The 26,817-nt window shown below is 40.1% G+C and overlaps 1 protein-coding gene across 6 annotated transcripts in view; it reads right to left on the minus strand.

The window, feature by feature from the left end:
- The window catches only part of gpc1b (glypican 1b), a 75,892-nt gene that overhangs the window by 19,149 nt on the left and 29,926 nt on the right, over nucleotides 1-26,817 (minus strand). For all 6 annotated transcript variants that reach the window (XM_040144434.1, XM_040144433.1, XM_040144432.1 and 3 more), the window contains one exon: nucleotides 8,525-8,683. In XM_040144434.1, coding sequence (XP_040000368.1) covers nucleotides 8,525-8,683 — 159 coding nt within the window. The remainder of the gene's footprint in view (nucleotides 1-8,524; nucleotides 8,684-26,817) is intronic.

Here is a 26,817-nt window from a genome sequence, read left to right on the forward strand (position 1 = left end):
GACAGTTTCATATGTTATTTTGTATATAATTTGCAATATTTTGTTCAATATTGAGATATCAGTTTCGATATCATGATAATATTTATCAGCTCTACTACAGAGACAAACCACACTGACTGCATACTCTCATACATAATTAACGGCAACACATTTTTCTTTAATGTGACAGTAGATTAGGAAAATTTCTCTCGCCACATTCTACCTCTATTACATTCTGCTTTTCATTCATTTTCTCTCTCCAACGCGCACACACACACACACACACACACACACACACACACACACACACACACACACACACACACACACACACACACACACACACACACAAGCTAAGAACAAGCTAAGTCAAGCGTGTGTGTCTTAATGACTTTCTTCCTGCGGTGAGAGGGGAGTTAATGATTTCATTTGTAATCACTCTGAGCTTCACATCCAGGCCACCTTGACATGTCAGAGGCTTATTTTAACTCTATTCCTACATTCTCCTTCCCACTGCTTCTAAATCTGATTAAACACACACCCACATAAAATAGAGTGCTCCCAAACCCTCATATACCGTAAAATTACTCTCAACTATTTCAACCTCTTCTACACTCCCTTGGTCTTTTATCAGTCAGTACAGTCAGTACAGTTTACACCAGACCAAGTACCCTCTACCTTCACGCGCCATCTCTGACTCTCTGCTGTCTCTCTATCTTCAGTCCTCCCCCTTCTCTCTCTGTCTCCTGTGTCGAGTTGTGTTATTGACAAGAGATTCTGTGTAACACAGAGGTATCATTGACGTTCCTCCTCTGCCAATCACTCTTACTGAGGTTTAGACTGATCCTGAGTTACTTTCTCACACAGAGGCATTAACTGACCGAGGCTTGTGGTACTTATTCCGGACTAATCCAGAATCTGTTTTCTCATACAGAGGGCTTAGCGGGTCTGGCAACTTTGCCACTGTCTGTGGAACTCATACCACTGGCTTGAACAACCTGATCTAAAATTCAGTGATTATGTAATCAGTTCTTTCAGGATTTGTCTATTCTCACCTAACTTCTAACTCTGGTCTCCTGTGAAAACTCATTTTGGTATTTGTTTCCTCCAATTGGCAGTTAACATTATCTCACATGTGCAGGAAATTTTTCAAAGCACTTAGGGACCATGCTCGAGGACTGAAAATATACAATCTAAATTCTGGGAAAAGTTTCAGTTTTGAATTACAAGGTATTTTGCAGGAGAATGAAATGGAAGAAAAATGAAAGCAGATACTCGTTTACCGGTGCCTAAGTATACATAAGCATACTGTACTCACAGAGGCTCATGCACTACGTCACATATAATAAAGGGCCATGCATAGCAAACTAGCTCAAAAACATGACAGATCAACTGAGATTTGGCAGTGCACCACACACTAACAAGGGAGGATTGAATAGAATAGGAAGATCAGTGAAAGAATGAAAGGGAGTAAGAAAGGAAAAATAGCCTGAAAAAGCAGCAACTGTACATCTCTTTCATATCTGAAAGCCCTAATTCTATTTACCATTTGACAATTGCTGAATGATCATACTAGCTAGATGGTTCTCCGGCAGAGCGGAGGGAGAGAGAAGGAGCAAATGTGAGGCATATGCCAAGAGAAGAGGAGGAGAAAATCAGGTGGCAGGGCTGCACTAAAAAATAAAACTAGAAAACACTCAGAGAGCACATACAGTCTCTCTGCCAAGGCTGTACACTCCTCCAAATTTGTTATTTTAATAATAGAACATTTCAAACTGCATCTGGATATGATCTACATAAACATACCCAATCATGTTTACTGGCTGATGGCTGCCATGCCTTTTGGAGAGTATTCATATCCTGTCTGGGAATATTAGGTGTTTGTACAAGAATGAACTGTGCAACATTCATGGGACTCAAACTCAGGACTACTGATTTATGGCAATTCAACTTTAGATGAGCTTAATTCAAGCTAAATGCCATTACACTTTTCAGGATTGCTCAGACTTCATGAATCTGTCACCTGTGTTTGGTTTAAAGTACATACTTCCTGAGAAACATTTGGCCATGCATGAAATGTGTAGAACTGGTGAAAAAAAACTGTTTACCAAAAAATTCAAATTGCAGTAAATCTTTTTTGGTCAAAATGGATATGGCCTATTCAGATAGTCTTGTCTTTAAGCCAGGAATCCTACTTTTAAAGTTTGCCTTCTGGTTGAGAAGTGATCATTTCAAATGTAAAGTGTTTTATAAATGGCAACATGATAGTGCTTTCTACCTCATTTGTCTGAAATACATTCATGAGGTTCTGAGATATCATTCTAACTAACTAACTAACTGGACTAATAGAGACAGAGCTGTACCTGATGTTTCAGGCACAGCGAGTCTAGCCTTATTCTGTCACCCCCCCCCCCCCCCAGCGTCTTTAGCAGGCACCAAATGGTTTTGTGATGTCTGCTTTTTTGACTACAACCACCCCCCATCCACAAGCACCCAGTATCCTCCGCCTTTCCCTTTGGTATTTCCCCACCTGTGCAAGGACAATGAAAAAATAAATGCAATGAGCACAAACAAACACTGTTGTCCTGAATGCACTGAATGATGATCTGGGAGTCATTAGACTGTTTATGTGTCAGCCTGACTCTCCATCAATAACAACACTTATCACACACATACTGTGCCCCAGGAGCTCTGCAAGCCCCTTAGCCAGCATTTAGATGCTATTATAAGGTCCCTATATTAAACAAGCTGACACATCACATAATGTATGTCATTTATCAACAGGCTCTCCGTGGATGCCTTTATTCCACTTTCTTTCTGTCTCTCTTCTGACTTTCCCTGGCTGGCCTTATGCGCCATTTACCCATGCCTGTCTCTTTCTCTGTCCATCTGGTTCTCTTTTTCAGCTTATTTTCCTTGCTTATTTCCTCCCAAACTCCATACCATTCCTTACCCTCACTATCATTTTGTTCTTTTTTCCCCCCTCTATCTAAACTTACTTTCCACTGTTCCCCCATCAGCACTCCATTCTTCTTTCCCATTCTCTCTGTCTTGCTTTTTTTCGCTTTCATATTATCCTTCCAAGGCGCCACCGTTCCTATCGAGTAATGTGTTTGGCATAATTAGGCCAGTGTACTCCAGGTCCCCACTGACGTGATTTGCATGCGGATAAAATGAGCCAATCAAGCACCACAATGGGAACAGATGTCCTTGTCTGTCATGACATCATCAGAGGTGACCCTAAAAGCAGGAAATTAGACAGTGGGTGTTGGGAGATGGGAGTGAATCAGATCTGTTGCCTAACTGTAGGAACATTGTAACACAGATGTAGAATGTGTTACCAGTGTCCAATCATGGATTGGGAAACGGATTTTGTGATTTTAATTTGCAAAGAAAAGAATGCTGGGCTACATTTGGTTGAAAACACTGAAATGCTAGTTTATTAGGTATTGCATTATAGTGATAGGTGTTTTTAATACTTTGTCCCCCTCATATCAAGACCTCATGTGTATCAGGTCCTAACTACACAACTAAAGTCATATACTCAAATGTATTCTAGTTTTAACCTAGAAATGCATGTCTTTTCACTTGCTTCTTACCAAAGCTGTTCTTACTTGGATTAAAGTACATATTTTCTCGGTGACAGAACTCCCAATGAGCTACCTGCCATACCATTAATTGAAAAGCAATACAGCAGGCTACTGCTTGCTATCTGACAGCATTACAGACTTGTCCTTAGATCCAAGTTTGGTGCCTGTTTCCTGAGTCTGACGGGATACATTTGGATGTACTTGATGTCATTCTCATGGATTGCTACCCCTCAGTCTATCTCCATGGGAGGAGTTGGCATTAGTTAACAAGCCAGCTGGGAGATGTTCAGAGCGCTACTTAAATGAATAAATAAGTGAGTCGTGCCTGGTCATCTAGAAATCTGCCCATAAACAAGCGAGCCAGTACTCTTCAAATCAGATTAAGCTGTATGACCACTGATCTGCCTTTCACTGAAATGGGCTGGAACACACTGGCCAATAAGCCTTTGGCTGCTCATAAATACTCTGTGCCAGTGCACGTATGTGTGTAATCTGTGTTTGTGCTGATGACACAAGACCTGTGTTAAGATCAAAATAAAATCTGTTTCTTTGACTTGTACTCTCTTTATCTACATATTCATCCATCTATTTGAAAAAACAAGAAAATAATCTGAAATTATGTCATGTGATAATACACTAAAAACAGTGAAAAACACCACAATTTACTAAATCCCAAGGTGACATCTTCAAATGTCTTGTTTTTTTGACCAGAGGTCCAAAACCCAAAGATATTCAGTTAATTTAAGACAAATTAAGAAGCAAATCCTCACATTTAAGAAACTGGAACCGGACAATCTAAGGAATTTTTGCATGGAAAATGACTTTAATGATTAATCACTTATCAAAATAGTTTCTATGATCAACTAACTGATTAATCAACAAATCGTTTCACTACTCTTACCTTTCCTACTCTTAAGTCTGACTGCCATAGCTATATACAAAATTAAAGAAGAGGTCAGGCACACAGGACGGAAGAGGTATAATTTTTTAATTATCGCCATGGGAAATTGCGATCACAATTTGACCTTTTCTTCAATGAAAGCACAGTCAAAACCCTGGTGCTGGAAGACCACAAATTTTGAATTGAGTGGGATCAGGACAGGAATTTACTGTTGTATGCAGAATCATGCAGAATCATGAAGTGCTTTACGTACTATACAAACAAAATTTAGACTCAAAAGTAACAAGGATTCAGCTACGTGAGGTAGGAAATTTAGTAAAATAATTTTTCCTTTTGATCTTAAAGTGGCAATCTGAAAGATTTTCCTTTAAATAAATGTTTGTTAAGTCACTATCTCTCGCCGAATAAGGTAACACAATGGTGACTGAGCCTATGGCCCACTGATGAAAGTATTGCAATATTCATATATATTTGCAGTATTACAGACTGAGTGTCTGTGCCAACATTCCCAGCAAAAACGTCCAACTTCTCAGCGAGTTCACCCCCTCCTTTCACTTTGCCCTGCTGTTCACAGACTCATGTTGTGTGTCTGAGCATAAAATCAGATTGCTCACAGAATGATGGAAAAAGGCAAATGATTGTCTGACTTCTTTATTAAAACAAAAATAGTTTGTTTTGCTGGCCCCAGAATTCTGAGACCTGTAGTATTTAACCGCATTTGATGTTATCACCAGTGACTACAAGTGTCCCAAATTAAACAGGACTGAAATCCTCGAGATTGCCACTCTAATATTAAATAAAGAGTAAATGAATAACCCTTTGTACAAAGTAAAAGGTATGCCTTTGCATGAAGTTATATTTGGCAGTAGTACAAGTGAACACATACACATATGCACACAGTGAATCCAGATGTCAGTGATGCCAGTCACCATTAGGCCAAACACCACAAGCCAGGTTTAAGTCTTCCGTCTGTCTAACACACCTGGCTGCCATCTAATGCACTGCTCCCTTTGGTGCTATCACTCTCTGTGTACTCTCTGACCTTTTCCCTCTTACTTTCATATGTAACCCCATCTCTCTTTTTCTGTTTATCTCTTTCACACTTTTTCTGGCTAACACTCTCCTTTTCTACCTGTTTATCTCTTATCTTCGTCTGTGCTCTATGTATGTTTTATCCGTTCCATCCGTCATTTTCACTCTGTCCTCTCCTTTACCCAAATTCTTTGTTAAATTTTTCCTCCTTAGCAAATTGTGTTGCATGTTTGTTTAACATTATATATTGTTTAGCTTATACCCCTCTACACAAAATGAATGACGGCAAAGAGATTTGCAATACCATGTGCAAACCACATACACACATACTGTATACAAAGTCCATTTCAGTCACTCACACAGTGACACACTCTGAATTGAAAACTTACAAACACATGCATTTAAACACACTGCGTGCTCACATATATACAGTGTACACACTCTCAGGTCCAGAGACAGCTGTATGTGAGCATGCTGGTCCTCTAATCTGTGGCTTGGTTGGGGCTTCTTCCAAAGTCCCTGGACCTAAAAAGGCCTAGCCTGACTGGGCTGGAACAGTAACACCCTACACTTAGCCACATGGCGCTAGCTAGCCCACACCCTGCTAAACACACCCAGATGTTCAGTAACTGGCAGCACGGTACAATGTCACTGCAGTCTCTTGCAGCCATATGAACAAAAATCTCTGCTCTGGATGTGGTTAGGAAACAGCTAATCCTCACAAATTTATAACCATCAATATCAACCTTAATATTACAAAACATTTTGTGTCTAATCCTGGGAATAAGCCAGATTCAACAATGCAACAGTAAAAGCAGGGACTACATTTGGTGATGGCTCAGTTCAATGGTAATTGTTTTACCAAAGTTTTTAAATGAAGTAAGTCATTTTACTTTGCACTTTCCAACAGCTGAAACTAAATTCAGGATGTCTTTAATAAGAATGGGTGGATCCTGCAAAATTGCGCTGTTCATGGGGCAGCAAATGTAACGTATTATGGTCCGATCAACCCCAGTCTATTGCTCAGCTATCGTCTTCAGAGGACAAAGTCAAGGGGTAAAATAAGGGGACATGAGAGACAGAAAAAAAGACAAAGTTGAACAGTGCAGGAGTGGGTTAGCTTTGGAGAGCACACGTGTGGCTAGATTTGAGGTCAACAAAAAAGATGCTATCAGCTATCAGAAATATGCAAGAACTTGTCTGGCAACCATACAGTACGTGAACAAAAACAAGCTCCAAATGACCTCATTGTAAGGCAACACAAGTTACCACGATCATGACTTGCGTCTCTGTGTGTGTTTATCTACGAGTTTCTGGATGCACATCATTAGAATGTTTAGAGGTCGCAGCTGAGTGCTGCTTGAATGTGTGTGTCTGTTGTCTATACTGTTTACTGACTTCTGCTGTGCTAAATGAGGTGTTTTCCTGAAAAATGCGATAGTTCAACAACTGCAGGACGACATCAACTATTTCGGAGAAAATCTGTATGTCTTAGAGAGGTGTGTCTGTGTATGTGTGTGTGTTTGTATTTGTACTTCTGTGTGTTTTGGCAGGATGACTGTTTCCCTTTTGTCATGGCAATAACAGCACACTGAGTGAAAAGGAGGGACGATGCGAAGAAGGACACAGAGCGACAGAAGAGGAGTAAACAAATGTCACTCAGCCAGTAATCACTGTGATCTGAAAAGGTCAGGCTAACTAGCCAAGCTCAAAGCCCCAGCTGACAGATCCATTGTCACCAACTGGCCAAGGGGAACAAGTGGAGCACAGAGACACCCTTCCATTAACTGGAGCAGGTCATTAGACACAAATAATTGCCTTGGTGCGCCAGTGTTCTAAGATTGAAAATCCCCCTCTCTTTCTCTCTGTCTCTCTCATTTCTTCTCTCAGACTTGGAGCACTGCAATTAAGTCCTGATACAATTTCATATTATTAAGAATAACAGTAAACTTATAGTTGTGATTCAGACTATTTGGTTCTGATTCAGTTGAATTAAATTAATTAGAATCCAATTCTTTTATGAAATAGGCAAATATGTTGTCACAGTCATGGTCACTGTAATATTGTCAAATTTTCAAATCCTAGCCCAATGTAAATATAAAAACGTATAAAATGTGTTTATGGTTATTTAAACAGAAGGTTGTGATCTATCGTGATCCCATTTACTTTTAATCAAAATTTGCTCTCTTGTAGAATAAACAAAAATAGAAAGTGTTATTTGTATTGGTAACAAAGTAAAAAGACAAAAGTTGACATTCTGACAACACCACTGCAAGACATTGCTAACCTCCTCTGCTGAAGCATGACAGTAGATCAATGCTCTGCATCAATCTTCACCCATGATAAAATGGCTCCAACTTATCTCTTACATTTATTGTCAGTCTGCGTGTGTGTATTTTTGTGTAGACTAGGCATGCCTAGAGTGAAAAGGTGGAATGAGAAATACCACTACTGGCAAGAAAATGTGCTGAACGAAACTGACATAAAAACACCCAAAACTTGGTCCTTGCATATGGCATCAAAATATAAACGACACTGACATACCTATTCATGTTTTTCTCCATTCTCATTCTCTCACTCACCTCATACACTTACTGAGAATACAAAAACTTTAGACACACATTTTGTGTCTAATCCTGGGAATAAGCCAGATTCAACTACTTCTGTAGCCACATATGAAACAGTAAAAGCAGGGACTAGATTTCTAAAGTCAGGATGTTTTTAATAAGAATGGGTGGATCCAGCAAAATTGCACTGATCGTGGGGCAGCAAATGTTACGTATTATAGTCCGATTAACCCCAGTCTATTGCTCAGCTATCGTCTTCAGAGGACAAAGTCAACAACAGATGGTTTTTGGATCTCAAGGCCCCAACACAAATACACTTCTCTCTTCCCTTTATCAGCTCTGCTATCCCCCATCTTATGCTCAAAGGAGTAAAAAACGAGAACATGAGAAACAGAAAAAAAGACAAAAAGTTACACACTTTAACTTATACACTTACTGAGAATACAAAAACTCACCATCAAAGGCCTTGTACTGTCCAGTGAGTGAGGTCTGCAAGGATCGTCCAGCCTCTTTGAGAAGTCCCTCCATCTCCCTGCGGCTCAGCACGGCCAGGTTGTCTTCCATGTCACTAGTACAACAGGTGTAGCCCTGGGGACAGATGCGCAGGTGCTCCCCTAGCAGGAGGACAAATGGAGACAGAGGAGGAGAAAGCATTAGGGGTGGTGGAGAACAGGATAGAGAAGAAAGAGATTTGGAAGGGGTGACAAAAAGCAGCGAAGAAAAACAAGAAACGTTACATTAGCATTAACAGGTCCCATCAATTCAGTCAGCACTCAACAAAACTGAGATTAATCCTTCTTTTCTTCTATGTAAATGCTCAAGAGTGAACATGAACATGACAGGCTGAAGTAGCTGCAGTGGTTGTTTGTACGGCCTTAAACCCAGCCTGCTGGCAGTCGAGGAGGCAGGGCTGTATGTGTTCACCCGCCTGATTACCTGGCAAGATGTGGAGAACTCTGTGGCAATGGGAGCACTGGAGCAGGAGTACAGCATCAGCTCCCATACAATTTTAATGAGCACTCCTGACACGCATGCCTGTGCATGCATTTGCAAACATGTGTGACAAACACACACATACACACACACACCCACACACCCACACCCACACACCCACACACACCCACACACCCACACCCACACCCACACCCCCCCCCACACACACACACACACACACATACACACACACTCAAAGATGTATAAACTTAAAAAACCAGGGAAGTAGAAAGCTCATGCTTTGTGTGTGTGTCTGTCAGTCAAAGTCTACTTTTGGGGACAAATTTCAAAGTAAAGACCATTTAATTGAGGACGACTTGTCCAATTGGAGACAAAAGCTGTGTCCCAAATTGGGAAAAAGGTGACTTTTGGGTCAGTGGTAAGGGATAGGGTTGGGGTAAGTTTCCAGGAAATTAATGCAAGTGTATGTAATGTCCCCAAAAAGTGACCAAGGTCAACGGTGTGTGTGTGTGTGTGTGTGTGTGTGTGTGTGTGTGTGTGTGTGTGTGTGTGTGTGTGAGTGTCATCATCCACATCAATGCAACCAAGCTTGAAGTGAACAAAATTCATGTGGGTAACATTCATTTACAGGTGAAGAGAACAGATAATGTATGATCTAAGGCTTTGACTCGCAATGAAAAATCTTTTACATGTGAAGATTCCTGCCCACACTCACATAATATGAATCCTAAGTGAAACCCCCAAGTACACAAGAATAAACGATGCACTGTACTGTGTAGAGTAGGGTACAGCAAATCAGACTGAGACAGGTCTTGTAAGGAGAGGAAAGACTGAATTACCTGATTACTCTATTATAACAATAACGACAACAGAAAGCTTCTATCTTGCCAAAAATGAAAATGAAATTTATTAAACCTTCGAATTCACCCACATACACAAAAGCATGGGGACAAATTTCAAAAAGGCTGTAGCATGTATGCAGATAGGATGGCAACCCTTCTTGAGGGAACATCTTTTTGATTAGTGTGTGCTGTTGTTTAATGGTAAGTTTAATAAATATTTAATATTTCTTGCAAATAAGGAGCTTCCAGTTGTCTATATGTTGAGTCACCCTGGGCCTGTTTGGAAACCCCTTTTTCCTGCTGTAATGGATATGGACCTCTGACACACCCCCACACAAATGAACAAACACACATATTTTTGTAGACCATTGTTCATCTTTCTGGTAGTTCTAGTAGTCTCCATCTGCCCATCACAACACTGATCAAAATGTAATAAAACATGTAGGGTTGATGCACTTAACCACTGCTTTAAATGATTGAAAATAACTCACTTGTTAGCATAACGTTTGACCTTCTGTTACAAAATATACATTCAAACCTATAAAAACTGGAGAAATGTTGGAAGATGTACCTTCTGGGAGTGTTAGATTTACAGGTTGAAATAAGGTGATAACAATAACAGTATTTGTTACTGACTAGTCCAGAGTCTGTATTACAGATGCCAGCAGCTCCATTGTTATTTGATATTATTGTGCTACTGGTTGCACTTTGTGTTAAGCAGTGTTCACAGATAGAGTGCAGGTCATAGTATTTCCATTCTGATTGTATTACCCCATCTATGAAAGAGGCATGAAACTGAAACTCGCTGAGTCCACCTAGCCACCCAAGGGCCCTACAGTGACAAGCATTAAGCACAAACTGCCTCTGTGTAATTCCCACCTCACCAGCCATTCCTCTCCCTTTCTTCTCTTCCCTAGGTGAGGGCTCTCTGAGATCCTTTTGCGTGGCCTTGAGCAGTCTGTTATTGTACAGTAGACACACAGAGACCCATATACACACACACACACACACACACACACACACACACACACACACACACACACACACACACACACACACACACACACATACAGACCCAAAACATAAATTATGACAAGGGTTTTTCTTTTTTCTTTTGTTATTACAGTAAATTGAAATTTCCGACCATTTGCTGTACGGTCAGTATTTAAACAGATAACTGTGTTTTTTATCATTGAAAGGCTGTCATTAGCATGCACCTGGCAGAGCTTCAGCTGAGGGCAAGTCTATAGCCACAGTGCTGCTATCGATAAGATCAAGCCTACCATCCTTTTCATCATCAACACTATTGATTTCTGTGTGCACTGGCTCAACAATTACAAGCAGGCATTTCACCTTCATTTACTGTAGTTGTTGCCTGAGTTTATCACCGTGTACCCACACCCCCATCCTGTCCCTGATCTAAGCTGTATTTTATAGTCAACGTTTGTATGACAAGAATCCATGCACTTCACTGATTATGTGTCAGCCAAGTTTCTGTATCTGTCCTTTAAGTGCCTCAACCAGACCAACTCTAAAGTGGAGCAATTAAAGACATTTTTTCTCTTTCCACACCAAAGTGGAGGACAGGCTGCCAAGATCGGAGAAGAAGGTGACACTGAGCATCTCTCAGCACCCTCTCACTGGTTATGATGCTACTCATACCTACGCACCAAGCGACAGAGTTTGGACCTGGACAAGGGCATACTGTATGTACTGTATGTAAGTCTAAGATTTGTGTGTGTCAGTCAGAGGAAAAATCAATTGAATGAGAAGGTGAGGAAGTGAAGAAGAGAGCACAAAGAAATAGAGAAGAAGAGAGAGGGAGGGAGGATTGCATGGACGGGTAAGAAAGAAGATTGATAGAGGAATAGTATACAGTACTATCAGGGGTCAGCTGCAATCTGTCAGCCCCTGGGACGGCCATTTAAATGCCTGGACTAGTTTTAGTATGTGTGTGTGTGTGTGTGTGTTTTATGGGCCTGTGGCCATTTCTCCCAGTGCAATCTGCTTGCTGCCTGCCATTTGAAGGACATCTGTGTAAAGAACGAGAATACACATTTAGATGCACAATACACACACAAACATACACACACATGATAGTAGGAGGTGTGAGGTTTTCAGATGCGGCCAAGCAGAAACAGCCTCTTCAGAGGTTCCATTTAACATATTAAAAACAATGTGATGATTTTCAGCATACACACACAACATCTGCAAACTGGACACACACAAACATTCAGTTTTAAAAACACATTCATAGTCCAGGACACACATCAGCTGTGCAAGAGGAAAGGTCACCAGTAAGTGGGCATTACGTTTACAGTTGGGTAACCTAATAGTCGGCTAATGTTACAAACAAAGCGGTCTCTTTCATTTGAATCAGTAAACTAGAGTAATCCTCTTTGTGTGTGTGTATGTGTGTGTGTGTGTGTGTGTGTGTGTGTGTGTGTGTCAGTGCGTGCGTCTATTTGGGTGAGAGCGACAGTAAGCCTCTCTCAATCAAGTGTAGAGGGAACGTATCCTTAACAACCAGAGATGGCTCTCCTGCTTTTACACTTACACTCTTTCATTTTCGCCCTCTCGCTCTCTTTCACGCAAACACACATTTTCAGGCCTGCAGCCAGAGGATACTAAAGTAATCAGCAGAGGAAGGCGGCTCAATGTGGAGAAGAGCGGCGTTAGTGGGAGGCTCCAGCAGAAGCATCTGCAAGGCCACAAGAATTTTCTGTGCCTATAATACTAGACACATCCCATTTTCTGTACTTTGACAGAGGTAAAAAAACATGTTTTCAATACATATCACAAGATTACTCCTCGTACATTACAGATTTACTCTCGCATTAACCAATTTCCAGCACTCCCTTGCTATTTCCTGTCTCTATTGTTCCTGCAGTCTGAATAAACTTCAAGGAATGCACGATAAACTTGAAAAAATATGGTCACAATTATAATACGGCTCATGTCCCACAAGGGAAGGTGAATTAAAGAGTTTTAACTGATTGTGCATTTGGTGCAAAACCACACAATAATAAGATCTGCTCAAATTTAAATGTATCTATTCAAATACATTTAAATTGACAGAGTAGGTTCTCTGCATTAATCAACCACCTTCTGCGAAGCCAATCAGCACAGAAATAGCAAGCCAATCATCTGGCCTCTCCTAAAATTACAAACATGCGTAAGAAACATTAATCTATGCATGACGTGAAAATTAGGGAAACACTGTTCGCTTGAAACTCATAACAGTCCTCCATCATTTCTTTCTCTTTTCTTTAGACAAGTACGGCTGCTAAATGGTGAGCAATTCTGTAACCATTAGCTTATCACTTTTCACCAGGGAGGAAGGGTCCTATTAAACAACAATCTGGGAAGGCAGAATAAGGTCGTACACACTGTGATAAAGCATGGGAGAGACTGACAATCAGCGGTTTTCAGAGACGGTGGGAAACACAGAGAGAGGAGAGAGCAACAGGAAATTAGGAATGACTAAAAGCCAACGTGTCTCTGTCATTTGTCTGGGAGTCCTGTGAACTAAACAGAAGTCAAAATTCTGGTTTTCACTGTGTTACCATGTGGTGCATGTTTGTTTCTTTCTGATCCATTGACACTAAAAGACTAATGAAAAAAAACAAAAACAAATCACTGGTGTCTCACAACATAATGCAGAGCCATTGTAGCAATTTATTTCACGCCTGTGCCAAGTTTTGATGCTATATTTGTTCAACCAATTCAGAATGTGTTAACCTTTGCAGGTGTTATGCCGGGCTGGTTATTATATGTAATTTTGAGATGGACCATTCAGACTACTCAGTGTGTTCAGGGAAGATTTTGGGCATGACCCCAGTTGTGCAGTTTATTCAAAACCTAAGTGTGTTTGTTCTTCATGTTACTGTTGTGAAAAATTGGGCTGTAGAATACTCTTTTTCATTGTTGCTTGCTGTGGCTTTTTGCCTTAAACATGGTATACTGTATAGTTGAAACATTTTTATTATGACAACTAGGTACTACAGTGGCACAGCATTTACTCAGGTAGACTGGATAGATTGGAGACTCATAAAATGCCCACAGGTGTAACTGTTCAGACATAAACAGTGTCTAGACTGTTTGACCTATGTGCACCTATGACTTTTCTTTTTCATTTGCTCTTTTGTGCTCTACACTCTGGCTGTCATGTGCAAACTGTTCTTGTGTTAGACATTGGAGGACAGAGGCTTGCGATTAACCACCAACATTCTTGGACACCCTGTCCAATTCCTATTGTCAGGATGAGAAACGTGGCATGTTACCTGGAGTGTAGATGATGTGGCTTCATCTTGCTCTACAAAATAACGGCACCAATAATTGGCACCTTTTATGCGCCCTTTTAGCACTTTCTCATTTGATGATTTTTGAATTAAGCACATAAATAGCATGGTATCAAGTCATTAAGCTGCTTCATATAAATGTAACATATATATTTATGTCACTATGTTAATTTTCACGTTTTTGTTCTCTAGAAATTTACATTATATTTATAACTGACATCTGTTAATATTTTTATTTTTTGTTTGTTCTTAAATCAGTATCAGGCATACTATGATGTGAAGGTAGGCATCCTCAGCACATCCTGCTGAAGGCCATGTATCTATACATGTCTTTTAGGATGTGGAGCCTGATTAGTGAATATATAGAAACTACAGAATGCAGAATTTTAATTCAAAGTCTGAATAAATCTGATGATATTTTCACATATTAGTATTAATTTAAAAATTAATTACTTAACAGTGAACCTAACAAGAAAAGAGTTCTGGTTTTATTTTTGAGTCTGATCCTGCTGGCAGTAAAGCTTTGGAGAAATGGCCATTTAGGCACATTTGACAAAATGGCATGACTGCGACCAAAATGATATGCTGACACACATAACTGATGGCTCCCGGTAATAATTACCATTGCATACCTGACACTGTTTCAAACCACAATGTAGAAAGTGTGTGTGTGCATTTGCACACATGCATGCGTGTGCACACATGCTGTGGGATCTGAGAGATTAGCAATCTAATACAGTCATTGGTGGAGTGAGTGTCTGCGTGTGCGTGCGTGCGTGTGCGTGTCCAGAGCTAGGCGGATTACTGACAGTGCCAAGGAAAACACCCATGGAACACCAGGAATCACACATGTGCACACACCCTCACACACACTTGAACATTGGATTAAGGTTAAACAGATGAAAAACAACAGGGCTATTTGGCAGCAGACATTGACATGTCTGATCTACCAACTGTACACACTGAAGTTTAACATACCGACCAGACAATGCTCATTATAGATAACACTGACACTATGGTCTCTGTGTAACTGCTACCACACTGCATGCCTGTTTGCTGTCAGTCTGTCTGTCAACTTGTCTATTATTGTACTTCTAACTTTCACACGCACAGAACGACACACAGGAGACCCAGGCTTTAACCTAGACCTTAGACGCTCACTAGTCTGGTAATGTAAGCCAAGCAGAGAGTCACATATATAGCTTCCTTAAACTAGATGAGATGGTGGCCACACAACATATTAATAACATATTACAACTGAGACCGGCCGATGTGTCAGGCTGCTCCTTTCTAGCCCGGCTAACCAGACAGATATTCAGTAATACAGGTCGCAATCGACTCAAGAAACACCACACTTTATCGTCACACTAAACAGGTACTCATTCACTCATTTCACAAGAATCAGATTCCTTTTATTGGGCTGGAAAAAGTTTGACCAACTTCTCATTTCAGCTACAGGGGAGGGGATTGGCTAAATGGATAATGTGATAGTGTAATGATGTGGGCGGTCGGTTAGAGTTAAAAAGCTCTGGCTGTGATTAACTCAGTGGTCAGCTTGTGTTAACAAATGGGCCGGACACAAAATGAGTTGAGAAGGGAAGCAGGGTATAGCAAAGGACAGGATTGGATGAGACGGGATGGGATTGAACAAGATAAGACAGGATACTGTATTTTGCTCCCGTATACTGTATTTTTAGGACTATCTACAAGTGCAAAAGAAAGTGTATAATATCCTGCTGACAGTTTGTTTTTTGTTTTTTTTACCATTACTCCGTGCTCACGCTGATGCACATTTAGCAGACATTCACTGTTTTCCTTTGCCTTATACCAAAAAAAAAAAAAAATACAACACTCATATTAAAGTATTTAAAAAGTGCTAATACAATTACTCAGCTCCTTTATAGGTCAGGGTGATGAGATGTGAACTGAAAATAAGCCTTATTACATGTCTTTAAAAGTAAAAAAAAAGCAGTTTCAGCATGAGGCAATGGGACTTAAAAGTGAATAAAAATCATTATGAATCAAGTCTCTGAGAGTTTATATTGTCTCCCATAGCAACAGATGTGAACCAGATGCTGGAACATCAGACTTGAGAACAACAGTGATATTGTCATTGTTTACATATCAAAATGGATTCAGGGCAGCAATTTCTAATGTTACAAGACAGAGTGAAATGTGAGTGGGTGAGAAAGAGGGACGACATAAACTGAAACTATTTTGTACCTCATTTGAAGGCGCACAGTTAGGTGGAAGAAAATGCGTTACATGAATGATAAGCCCAGCAGCCTCCGCCTGCAACATTTGCTCTGGGTCGGACAGAGCCTGCGAGATTCCAATCCTGTTTCAGCTCTCTAATGGGAGCTGTGATTTATAAGGAACATGATGGATTACAACAGATTTTGTAATTAAGTTGCTGTAGCCCTGAGAAACATGCTTGACTGCCCAGTCTCACACGCACACACAAATACATACAAACACATTTGTTCTTTGTCCTGTTCCCTCTCTCTCTGTCTGGCTCCCTGTTGCTCTCTCCAAATCTCACACACACGCGCACACAGAGACGTGCACGCACACGCACACACACGCACACGCACACACACACACACGCACACGCACACACACGCACACACACCCAGTGGCCAATGGCTAACCGAAGAGCATGAGTGCCAGCAGCTTTAAATGGTAGCAGCAGCCTGGCCTATTCACTTAGTAGGTATAGTCCCAGTGCTGTCAAATAGGTTGTTGTGGGCTTGGTTTCCAACCAGACTGCCAACTCGCCCAACCATGTCCTGCCTTCTTCAGCGTCTTTGCAACTCTTTAGCCATTCCTACCATTTTTTTCAATTTGTGTGTTGACTCAGATTACAGTGTTACAGTTATACTGGACTGACCTGGAATGCAGGAGAATGTAATTTGCTTAGACCTTACAAGAATAACAAATCCAACAATATACTGTACAGACAGTACAGACACATAGTGTCCTAGTTACACCCTTCTCCTGCCAGTTACAGACATGCCTTAACTTGAGCTTGTCTGTGTGTTGACTTACTTACTGAAACTCAGTGTGTGCATGCAAAAAATAAGGGAGGCAAGCAGTGGAAAAAGTGAAAACATTATTCTGAAAAAAGTTACCCTGTTGTGTATCTCAACCATATATAAGACATACTGTACCATAGACCATCTCAAAATAAAAGCAGTAACTCAAGGGTATAAACAGCTGACCTCATCTCTGTCTATCAAGGCATGTATGTGTTTTTGTGGTGTGCGTGTGCCGGCAAGTTTTCCACTGATGATCCAGCAAAGGTCTTTGACAGGAGGTGTCAACCCTTCATCAGACAGAACATCCTGTCACATGATGCAGACGAAAGAAGACTGACGCCTCTGCCTCCTGTGTAATTGCACAAAATGAAGCTCCACAAAAACTCTTCAAGATTAGGGAGGAATAAGGGATGCTCTTTTCACACAAGAAACCAGTTACATTGCTGGCTTCAAACATCCATAAAGCATTGTTAGACTTTTTGACATTTACAGTTTCCCAAACAAGAGCAGTTGTTTTGGATGTTCAGGATAGATTTGGTTTCAACAACACAGGAGGAAGTATTTGGAAAATAATGACTTCAAAGCGGACCATCGTCAGTTCTTGCAGAGTTTGCCTAATTGATGAATTTATTTTGATGATGAATGACTATCATCTACTTTTATTTATATTCTTCTAAAATGCTCAGGGGCGATACCCGTTTCTGTTTTTTTGTTTGTTTGTTTTTTTTGAACTTTTAGAAAAAATAAGGGCAACTTGGTTGATGTTCTGTTGATCCTCAAAGCTGTATAAATTAATATTTTATTTTAATTAATGTGTAATGACTATGTGTAATGTGAAAGGGGTGGCTCGTAGTGATGAACCCACAGAGAACTATCACCTAACTCTGTCCCTCAGCTCTATGGAGCGTTTAGCATCTTTTAGCTCATTGTTTTGGTTTTCTGGCCCCACAACTCAGCTGTTACCAAACTCAGCAGCAGCAGCTAGCTGTTTTCATAAACCCACTGTACCATACCCGCTCACCGCTAAACGGGAGACAGACAAAGTTAGCAACTAGCTGATGAAAATAGTGGAGCATTTAGCATCTACAGAGCCAGATATTTTCCTCAGAAGTTGGTGGAGAAAGAGCTAAATGGATGTGCAAATAAGCAACTTGCAAACATGTCTGTCATACCAACATTATAAGCTGATAATATGTCGACAATGTATTTACAGTTTGATTTTGCTGCCCCCAAGGGAAAGAAATCTAATGCAGCTTTAAGGACAAAGCGTTTTTAAAAATATGATTGATTTACTTTGTTTGATTTTTATTTTTGATTGAAAAGTATAATTTCCTTTGACATAAAAAATGATAAAAAGAAAATCAGAAATAGGCATCACTTTCAAATATTATACTGTTCGTGCTAAATTCTTTAATGTGGTAGCTTCATAGTCAAAAGTTTAGAAATTCTACAGGGTCCTGAGTCCAGAGCAACATTTGTGGAAAAAAACTTCAGGTTGCTTTTCAAAAATGACACTGACATATAAAATTGCCGCTACATCTAATGCGTATGTGAAATGGGCTAGACATACAGACAAATAAATAGATAGCTGCAGTGTATGCTTGTGCTGACGTGCAGGGATTTGTGCTTGTGTGTGCGAGAGAGAGCTCATGGCTTGACTCCTATACACCTGCAAGTTTCCCTTTGCGGCAGGCCTGTCTCCTGATGGTGAAAGAACAAACAAAGCAGCCAGTTCCCCTGTGCTCGGTGCTGCTCAGAGGTGGAGAGGCTGACAGATAGAAGCTGCCCTGCTGTTGTCAGGGCCTGTCAAAGCAACAAGAGCTAGAGCACATTCAGCCAGGACTGAGTCTGAAACACAGACACAGAGAGTGGTGGGTGATGCAGCTGAGATAGATGTACACAGGAGAAAATGGGAAGGTGAGCACATAAAAGAGCTGGAGCGATGTGAAAGAAAAAGGAGAGAGGATGAAAAGTTTTCACAAAGGAACTTAAGATACACTTAGAAAGATGGAGCACAAAACAAAGGCTAGAAAAAGAAATAAAGGAGAAGAGGAGAGGGGGAATTGAATGATTGTCAAGTGACTTTCAATTATCAATTATTGTAATTACAGATTAATCAAAATACTTAATTAATCAATTAATTATGTAACCAATGAAATGAGTAGATAAATATCAGCCAAAACATACAACACAAAAGTGTTAATCACCTTTCTCATGCTAAGAGCTCTTGGAATTGAACAATCTAAAATATACGGATCAGTCCATTCTTGTTTATTGTACACTCTTTTCTCGGAATCTCATGAGGTACATCCAATGAAATATGAGTGAGAGGCTTAATGTTAGTGTAGCAATTACTCCTTCATAAAGAGCTAATACAGACTGCTAAATAAAGGTAATAATAATAATAATACTCACACCACTTAGACCTCCTTTATTTACATGCTTTGAGCTCAGATTGATGCTTCCAGCTTCTGCTCCACAAAAAGAATGAAAAGACTGTTCTCCGACTCTCATTCTTTGGATAGCAATGAATGGGAAATCATTTTTGATAGAATGCAAATTGCATATATGACGTAAGCCTTGGATGTAATTCTACTATTTAATCTGGCTCTTTTCTCTCTGCAGTCAGTGCAAAGGGGTTTCACAAAAAGCCATTAATCATCAGCTTCTGACCTATAAGTACACACCCCTGCCACTCTAATCTGTTTTCAAAGGCAGATGCAAAAGTTGTCAAATCCTCAATTAGATTTTCTTTAATCCCCAATAATGAGTCACAGAAGTATTAAATGTTGATTTATCTGATTATAGATCAGAGCTTGGAGACAATATGACTGATGCGCTCTGCCTCAGTCGTCAGATCAAAGCATAGAGAAGCCTCTCAGTCCTTCCCTTAGTTCACTCATCCCCCTCACCCCCCACTCTCTCTCCCCCCTTTTCCTTCCTTTGCCTCTGGATAGGAATCTGGCCAGAGGAATCTGGGCTTCCAAAGAGCAGATCCACACTTGCCCAGATCCTCAAACACTGGCATTTTTTATTTATGGCTGGTGCCAGACAACAATCTTTACCTTGAGGGGTTTTCTCTTATCTGTATCTTTCTATGTCATTTGTCTACATTTAGTATAAATAGTATCATCATCTGTCATTTGGTGACATTACTGGTTTGATGGGACTTAATTGCACATCTTATTGGTTAGAGAGGCTGCTTCTATGTACACTTGCAGTGTTTAAGCATTTTCATAAAATAAACAATGTAGTTGAGGTCTGATCAATCAGCAAAGCACCAACAGCAGCACTTTAATCAGTGAATCAAAAGACAGAGCTGTGTATTTCAGTGTGTGTTTTCCTGTTAACTGACAATCAGATGGATTATGATGATGATTATGATGATGGCTGTGGGCTTCAACGATTGTTCTCAAAAGATTGCTCATCCAGTAAGTCTCATAACTAGTGAGTCATATTAAAAGTTTGATTTGAAAGATCGCCTGACATGGGAACTAACGCTGTAAAAGGAAAGCCCTGTTTTGGAGATGTTGTGTGTGCATGGTGTGCGTGCCAAGCTGTCTATTTTGAAGTCAGGTCAGGACAGGCTAGCACTTCAGGCCTCTCTTAGTCACTGTGAGTCAGTTAAATGTCTTGACAACACACAGACAGAGCTAAATGACAGCCAGGCAGACCGACTGAAAGGCATACAAACCGAAACATGAAAGTCACGTGAATAATTGACAGCAACGGAGTAGAAGAAAATTTCTAGCTAAGCAGACGGGTAGGCAGAAAGCAAACAAAGACAATGGGGAAGATATCGACACATACACAAACCAATGGAAACCAACAGTACTGTCGGGACAAAAATAAAGATGCTTAGTGAATCTCAGAACTATTAAGTCTGTGGTGTCTGCTTTCCATCTTGTCTCACAACCAGTCTGTTCTATCAACAAACCACAAGATGCTCTATGAAACAGCACAGAGCACCATTTGCCACAGTAGCTCATGTCAGAAACCAGTCCACCAAATCATTGTTCTGTGTAGGCCACCATCTCTGACGTCACACATGTCTCCTGCCTGATGCAAAGCACTGTGGGCCTTGACCATTCATACACGATGACTGAAGAACCACAACCCCCATCTGTGCTTTTGCTTATTGGGAAAAAACAGGGCATATTAGGAAGCTGAGTCACCTGACCTTCAGGATGTTAGTGGTGGACCAAGAAATGACGAAGTAAAGATCAGTTTTTAGTTTAGTAATATTTACATGACTGCGAGCTTTGCAGACTTGAAGTATAAATTGTATTTTTTGGCATTCAGTAGTACACCAGCATTAAAAAACACCTTGTTTACAAGAAACACATATTATAATTATACAACAGATTACAAACCCTTTCGGCAAATCATTTACTCAGTGTTACCACAGCAAATAAAGACATACGGTGCATACATTATTACTCTATAATCCTGTCAGATAACCATTTCTTGATTTTTTCTGTGATGGTACATTGGCTACAGGCCTATTTAAACGAGACAGTAAATTCCAAATTAATCAGTTTTTAGATCTAACACTCAATGTACAGAAATTGGCAGTGGTTTATCTAGTCCTACATTTGAGTTGTTATGTTAAGCAAATAACTTTCAAAAACAAGATTTATGCATTACTTTTGTATTTAGCAGTAGAATTCAGATTAAATGTACAATGCATAACATTTGACTGCCACTTGCTTTTTGCTGTATGACTGCAGGGTAGACTTAATTGTAGGTTGCTGTAATTCAGGGGTTTATGTTTTTTTCTGAGTGTATGCATGCAATAAGCTCGGGCTGCTGACCATCTTAAAATAAAAGATTAATCAGTGATTCATGCATAGAAATGAAAAAATTGCAAAATTAACAAAACTGAGCCCAATGTGATTTAAAATGGAGATAAAAGTTATGTATCATGAAGTGTTCTTCATGGTAACTAAGGCCCAGTAGTGACAGAATACTGTACTCTCTCCACTGTTCTCATTGTACACAGCTGTGCATAATTACTGGCAAGTATAAATCACCTTCTGTTATCACTGTGGGATAAAGCTAAGACTTTACTGTGCCTTCTGTAGCATTTACAGGTTAAATTAAACATTAAATCGGATTTAAAAAAAATGGCCAAACAGTGATATGGTATATATGACCATACATAAAATAAAGAAATTAAATATGAATTCAAATAAAGCAGAGGGCCTAAATCTTAAAATAAAGTAAACCCAGAATCATGTGAAATGTAGACTATACTTGGTGCAGTGTGCAACAAAGAATTAGTTTTACTAAGTGTCCAGGGGCTATGTCTGCTGGCTTTGATGGCCTGCTTACAAATGCCTTTATGGTGGTGTAATACTTTTTGACTGGAACAAACAATAAAGGCCTTTCCTGGAAGAATGTCCATTTAGACTAGGTCAGACTGGACCACTTGAGCTCTGTCAAACAAGGAGATAAAAAAAAACAACATAAAAAAAAAAAAGACTTTCACACATTCCACTGCTGACAGCCAAAACTCCAAATAATACTGGATTTGTCATGGGTTAGCACTTGTTACCGTGACAGCGCAAGGCTGACTGGCCACACAATGACCCTTCAAGCACTGGGAGAAGCTTAATGATGTAAAAAATCATTACTTCTCTCACTGCTGACTGGGACATTGGAAAGATTATGTGTAGTTTGGGAATTTATGTTCTGTGTAGCACAATCTAAGCACTCTTCTCAGATAAATCAGAGAGAACCACAGCATATTACTCTTTGCTGTAGCTGTAAGGGGAATTATAGCAATTCTGATGCTAAAAGGTCAGACTAGAATGTAACAATCAGAGGAAGAGGAAAATGCATTACGCTCAAAGGACTGCATGATTTACCTTTTAAACAGAACATTTCAGTAATGTTTGGAAATTTACTGGAAAATGCAGATCAGAGGTTTGTGCAAATTACATATTACAGAAATATTAATATTATTTGGCTATTATCTAAAACTTATATAAAAGCTTTTACTTCCCTTGATAAAAGACATAGCCACTCTAGTGTTAAGACTTACATAGACAGCCCTTTAGGCCTTTAGAATTCGAAATCTTGGCATATTGCCCATGTGGGCGCAGCTTTATTGCAATGCTCTGACAGGTAAATGCACAAGATGTGTCAAGGAATGTTTCTGTCTTTCACTCGGTACGCCTCTGTCTAATCTCCCTTTCACTCCAAGCCTGAAAGAGGGCTTTTCATAGGTTCTTTGAAAAAAGAAAACCTAAATGCTTGTCAAATCTGCACTACTGAACTTGGAAGTGCAGCGGCTCTTTGCTTCTTCGCTTCCTCTTGTCCTCCTTTTTGTCTGTCCCTATCGTTCTCTCCTTCCTTCACTCATTTGCGCTGTCATATGCTCTATTAAAGTTTTTCGTCTCAGTGTTCATGTGCCTGTTGACTTCAGAGTTTCAGATTTTTTACTGTCGCTTGCCATGATTGATTCTTGGTTTTTTGCCTAGCTATACTTTAAACATGGTGCTTGAAACACCATATTTTGCACCTCTTTGTCTTCTTTATCCCCAATCTTTTGTGAGTCTTATAAGTTTTATAAACATTTCTTTTTTTAGTTCCTTTTTGTCAAAGCCCCCATCTCTCTTTTCTTTCTATATTTTACTCCCCACTTTTATTATGAGCAGTCAAAACTTTCCCACGTGCAGCGTCAAATCTGAGTGACTGTTTTCGATCTACACAAGATATTTGGCCTAATGAGAGACATGGTGCTTCAACATTCAAAAAGTTTCTCTCAGCCATCAGATTCTCCTCTAATGGCTCTAATGCACTGGCATTTGCGGTGCCTTCTTTCATTTTAATGTGACCCCTAACATTTGATTCTAGTTTGATGTGAAAGTATGAATTATGTTTCACTGCAGTGGATTATGATTGGTGGACTAAATCTTCAGTGCTTACAGACCCCACACAACAATCCAATTAGCAAATATAGTCAGCCATGTAAGTACTGGTGTCATATTAGCTGATATATGATTTCAACAAGAAATCAAAGGGTCAAATTTAAAGAAGCAGGGAATCTTATTTCATCTCATCTTGCCAACACAATAAATTAAATGTTGTTCTCTGTTGTGCTTTTTAAACATTAAAAAAATGGTATAGACTTCCCCCTTCCCCCGAGCAGCTGAAATGCACCAGTATGAGGGACAAAGCTTCTTCACTGTCCTCCCTCACTGAAAACAGTCATTAGAAAGAGCTGGCCTGTGCTGAAAGGCTAGATGGTTATCCTCCCAGAGCGAGATGAAGGCAGAGGAAAAGGAGGGAGAGAGAGCTGAGAAAGAGGCCACAGGGAGGCAGATAGGGCCCTGACTTTTGCTGAAAGGGTAGATGGTTATCCCTCCAACCAGGGAGGGAAGAGGAGGAGAGGTTGAGGGTAGAAAAAGAAATTGAGAATTTACAGACAGGGTATGGGTGCAGGAGACAGAGTGGAGAGAGAGAGATGGGAAGAGAGAATGAGAGAGATAGGAAGACTAAAGGTCTCTCCCTTATCTATCTCACCCTTGTGCAACTCTGCATCACAGTCAAAAATGGGCACAGGATGGCATGGAGTCAGTAGCATCACTGCACAACCACCAGGATGATGACACAGGTTGACATGAGCTACTAAACTTACAGAGCTGGACTCATCATTGTGATCAGAGACTAATGTTTATTTATCGAGCCTTATTTACACTACACATGCATATTGCAGAACACAGATTGGCATAATCTTCCTCCTCAATATCATAATAATTACTTTTCACTTGTTTAACATTTAGATGAATAGTTCACATTTTGGAAAATATGCTTATTCGCTTTCCTGCCCGAGAGTCAAATGAGAAGATTGATACAACTGTCATGTCGGTACAGTAAAATTCAGCCAGTTAGCTCAGGGTATCACAAAGACTGAAAACAGGGTGAAACCACTAGCCTGCTTCTGTCCAAATCTAACAAAATCCATTTATCAGCACCTCTAAAGCTCACTATTTAAAATGTAATATCTTGTTTGTTTATTCCATACAGAAACTGCAGTGTCAGAAAGAAGTTGTTATGGCCGCCTCACAGTGATGACAAGCCTCCAAGAAGTGACTGCACCCAGACAAGAAAAAGATCCAAATAGTCTGGCATGCGGGTGAGCCAGGATTACTATTTCCCCCAGCTTCCAGTCTTTATGTTAAGCTAAGCTAACCGGCTACTGATGGTAGCTTCATATTTAGTATATACTGTAGACAAGAGAGTAGCACCAATCTGAAGTGCAGTCCTCGCTGAAATTATCGGCACCCCTAAATTTTAAGTGAAGAATTTAGAATATCCTCAGAAATAAATGCAAATTGACCAATTATGTATAATGAAAATATTTTTACGGAACAAAAACAAAAAAACAAAAACTTGCATAATAATGAAATAATACAAACACAAAACCCGAGAAACAACTATTGGCACCCTTCATTAATATTTGCTTGCAGAACCTTTGGCTACAATGGTGGCCTCTAGATGATTCTTGCAGCCATCTAGAAGCTTCTTGCATCCTCCAATGCTATGCGTTCAAGCTCTTTTAAGTTTGCAGGAGTCCTTTTTTGCAATTGCAGATTTCAGTTCTCTACAAAGGTTTTCAATGGGATTTAGGTCAGGACTTATTGCTGTCCAGGTTAAAAACAGTCCATCTTTTCCTTTTCAACCATTCTTTTGTGCTTCTGGATGTGTGCTTTGGGTCGTTGTCCTGCGGAAAGACCCTAGACCTTCGCCTTAAACGTAGTTTTCAGACACTTAGTAACACATTTCACTGTAAAATGCCTCGGTAATTTTCTGATTTCATCATTCCTTTGCTACATTCAATGCCTCCAGTACCGGAGACAAAGCAGCCCCACAGCATGATGGAACCTCCACCATGTTTAACTGTAGGTAGGGAGTTCTTTTCCTTATGGGGTTCATTTCATCACCTATAAACAACCAGATGCACTGCATTCCCAAAGAGCTCTACTTTGGCTTCATCTGCCCAAAGAACATTATCCCAGAAAGACTGTGGCTTATCTATGAAAGTCTTTGCAAACATCAATCTTGCCTTTTTGTGCCTTTCTTTCAATAGTGGTGTCCTCCTTGGCTCTCACCCATGGAGCCCTACTTGGTTTAGTGTGTGGCGTATGGTACGGGCTAAAACCACCACTCTAGATTGCTGCAGGTCAGCCTGAAACTGCTTAGATGTCTTGCGTGGTGTGTTTTCCACAATCTGCATCAACCTTCACAGACTTTTCTCATTGAGTTTCTCCTTAGCACCACATCCTGGAAGCGTCTTAACAGTTTTATGACTGTGAAACTTCTTGATAACATTACGAACTGCTGAAACAGGGATTTCAGGATATTCGGTGATTGCATGGTAGCCTTAGGAATTGTCATTTTTTCTGATAATAGCATTTCTGATGCTCTCAGACAGCTCCCTTGTCTTCGCCATTGTGAGCAAGAAACTGGAAACAATAAACCCCTTTTTATGCAGTAAAACCATCATTCATTAGTTAATTCAGGTCATGTGAACACTGACAATTAAGCTTAGGTGAGTCTTATTTTTTATTTTGTTTGAGGAACTAATTAAAATAAACCAAAAGGG

This window comes from Xiphias gladius, chromosome 14 (assembly GCF_016859285.1).
Source record: "Xiphias gladius isolate SHS-SW01 ecotype Sanya breed wild chromosome 14, ASM1685928v1, whole genome shotgun sequence".
Taxonomy (NCBI): Eukaryota; Metazoa; Chordata; class Actinopteri; order Istiophoriformes; family Xiphiidae; genus Xiphias; species Xiphias gladius.